Source organism: Dendroctonus ponderosae, unplaced genomic scaffold, assembly GCF_020466585.1.
Source record: "Dendroctonus ponderosae isolate FM_Combo_2020 unplaced genomic scaffold, Dpon_F_20191213v2 Dpon_F_20191213_3, whole genome shotgun sequence".
NCBI classification, from domain to species: domain Eukaryota; kingdom Metazoa; phylum Arthropoda; class Insecta; order Coleoptera; family Curculionidae; genus Dendroctonus; species Dendroctonus ponderosae.
In genome coordinates this window covers 147,247-150,436 of record NW_026018508.1, presented here as the reverse complement: position 1 = coordinate 150,436, position 3,190 = coordinate 147,247, and the positions used below count along the sequence as shown (strand labels likewise).

The 3,190-nt window shown below is 33.8% G+C and overlaps 1 protein-coding gene across 4 annotated transcripts in view; it reads left to right on the top strand.

Moving 5' to 3' along the window:
- Positions 1-3,190, top strand: part of LOC109542504 (tachykinin-like peptides receptor 86C) — a 183,591-nt gene that overhangs the window by 164,832 nt on the left and 15,569 nt on the right. For 3 of the 4 annotated variants that reach the window (XM_048665277.1, XM_048665279.1, XM_048665276.1), the window contains one exon: positions 1,350-1,546. In XM_048665277.1, coding sequence (XP_048521234.1) covers positions 1,350-1,546 — 197 coding nt within the window. Of the gene's footprint in view, positions 1-1,349; positions 1,551-3,190 lie in introns of those variants that run through there. The other variant, XM_048665278.1, reaches the window with a different exon arrangement.

The window sequence follows — 3,190 nt, the reverse complement described above, 5'->3', positions numbered from 1 at the left end:
GACTATGTCAGTGCAGAAGCAGAACATTGTGCGGTTTTCTGCTACACGGTAATTAGTGTAGCTATGTCACTAGACCACCAGACTCTAAGGTACACAAGTGAGTAGGACCTTAGTTTGAAATTTTATCTATAGTTAAGTTAGGTTAGAACTGTATTACTCATTGATCAACTTTGATCAGATCGTAATGATAGTAAATATCCTACGGGGAGTTTAATAAAAAAAAATCTAACCTTATCAGGTCAGGGTGAAGATCACAGCAAGATGGATTTAGCGTAATGGCATGCAAACGGACTGAACTTACATATATCTACAAGAAGAAGTTGGTGTGTACACACTGGATAAAATTCATTCAAACAAGTTCATTAACATACACACTTCATTACAGAAACGTGTTTGATTGAATTACATATATCTACTTGGAACTTGGACCTCTGTTTTGAGTCGATAATTTTACTATCCTATCAAATGCAATAACTTATATTATAGCAAAACTTTATATTTTTTATTTACTTTCTTCTTATAACTTTTTCGGCAATGAATTAACGTAAATTACATTAAGTCGTTAGTATTTCTGAAGCCTGAATCAACACAAAAATATACCGATTATACGTGTGCTCTTGTTTTGAAAATCATTTCTATTTTAACCAAAATCTAAGCGTTCCCGGGATTTCCCCATATGTACAAATATTGTCCGTAATGGAATCATTAACCTAATTGTACGTACGTAAGTTCTTCTTGGCAAGCAGCAACACAAAAGCGGACTTTAACCAATCATTCAGTATAATTTCCGTTTCGTATATGGGTCAAAGCAGTGAGTTACTGCTCCGATTCCTCCATCCTTCAGTAACTCGAGTACTTCAGCTTTCATTTCATGAGGATCCGTCGCCTGATTATTTTTCGTTCGTTGTATCGCTCGTCGTTTATTTTGTCCTTCAATATTGTTGGTTCAGTGAACACCATGTCAAGGTCTGGCTATTTTCATTTATTTTCAGATTTTAAATTATAACTGTTAAATTTTAATCTTAGACGGATCATTTGGCAGAATTGAAGTACGAAAAGCGATTTAAGTTTTTCTTCTATGTTTTAATATTTTCTCACAAATTCTGAAAATATGGAGAATATGTTGAAAACAGTTCCTATTATTTATATCACTAAGCCCAGTCGCTTCATAGGTAATTTACAGCCCTAGTTTCCCAGAAAATTGTTTCCGACGTACTCTAATATAATTGTTTGCGGTTTTCCTAAACAGTTCCGCAATGAAAATCTAACAAAGCATCAACAAATATAAGTGACTTTAATTATTAGGTTTTTTGTTGCTCCTCCATCTTATAAATGTATTTTATTTCTAGGTGGTGAAAATGTTTATTCTCGTTGTTGTAATCTTCGGGATCTGCTGGCTTCCATATCACGGATATTTTATCTACGTATATTTCGATACGAAAGTCATCTACAACAAGTACACTCAGCATGTCTTTTTGTCATTTTATTGGTTTGCAATGTCCAATGCTATTGTAAATCCAATGATTTACTACTGGATGAATGCGAGGTAAGTATTAGAATTATTATATTTAATCGGGTGATATCATAAATCGTTTGTTAGTTATTCAATATGATATATAAACTCATTTCTAAGAAAATTGCCATCACTGTTTTTTAGTTCATGAATAAAATTATACATTAGACAAATACTGGAACGTTCCACTTAAAATCGCTATTCCATTTACTCCTGCATAACATACACGTGTGGCCTGTTCACAAATATTTGTTTCCGACCAGTGTTAAACTTTAACCGTACAGACAGGAAAGTTTTTCAATTTAAAGTAACAACTTTTTTAAGTTTCCAAAACTAAAATCGGAAGAAATAACTTTGTTATGCTTCTAAATGTTGATCTACACCGACAATTATAGCGTCATGTTTCCTAGTGGAAAAAAACTACTAATTATTCTTCTCTACTTCTCATATATTCAGTAACCCTCAGCAGCTCTGTTAGACGTCCAAAACTTTTTAATTCCATCGTAGTCAACTTTTGCAGTTATTCAATAAATTGCAACTTGATAACTTTTAAATTCAGTATGTCTTTGGCAAAAAAAACTGGCACTTTGTCCCGCTTGCCGTCCATTCTCTTGCGTCTTTAAGGACACTTCAAACGTTCAAAGTTTAGTTTAACATATCATGAATTGCATAAGAAATAAATTCAGCTTGGTTAAAATTGGTAACTTAAATATCGAATGTAGTATGGCTTTTTCTCGTTTCGCTCTATTTTTAAATTGTTCGAAGATATTTTAAGAACCGACTAATTTTTATTGGCACTGGCACCTATACAGTAACTCCCAAAAGTAGTGTCCAAATTAATATGGACGCCTCAATTTTTATTTGGAAGTGCGGTTTTATTTTTCACACATCTTTCATACAGGGTGTCTAAGTATGATTCAGGTAACATGTGCTATTCTTAAACTAAACAGTTAACATAAAACTTACAATTCGAGCTGTCAATACTTAATAGCAACAAGTTCTCTCAATGCTCTGTAGTCCTGAAAAGGACCGATTTATTTCAAAAAACAGAACGCCAATCAAATTCAATGTAAAAAATAAGTGCAATTTCCGGCTTGTCAACATCCAAGGGGATCCAAAAATCCTTTTATTTAATTTTTAACCAGTTCCGGATTTATGACAGGCACTTATTATAGAACTTTGCCTATCTATAGAAATTGCACGTACCAACTATCAACCCGCAAATCTCAATATTTAATTTGCAATAAACAATTAAAGTTGTAACCGCAGGCGGTACGCGAATACGGCTTGTCGTTGAATTGTCTGGGTGTTTGACTGTTCAGAATTCGCGCTGAGCTTTATTAATAATGGAAGCAACACAAAAATTATATTATATTACAAATTGTAGATAAGGTCTATATTGTTGAGGCAATCCTGTTTGCCACATAAGTAGTCCATCTGTTTGGAGTACCTCTGAGCCAACAAAGAACAATAGTGGAATCTGTCCATAAAAACACCTTGCCAGTTTTCAATTTGAGAGCTGGAACAACACGATGAACCAACCTAGATAGAAGCAAAGCGCCACATAGCTCAAGTCTTGGCTAGCTCACAGTTTTAATGGGAGCTATGCGGGACTTTGAACAAAGAAGATTTGAAGACACTGATTTATCTTCATAAATTGCTCTGATATAGATACAT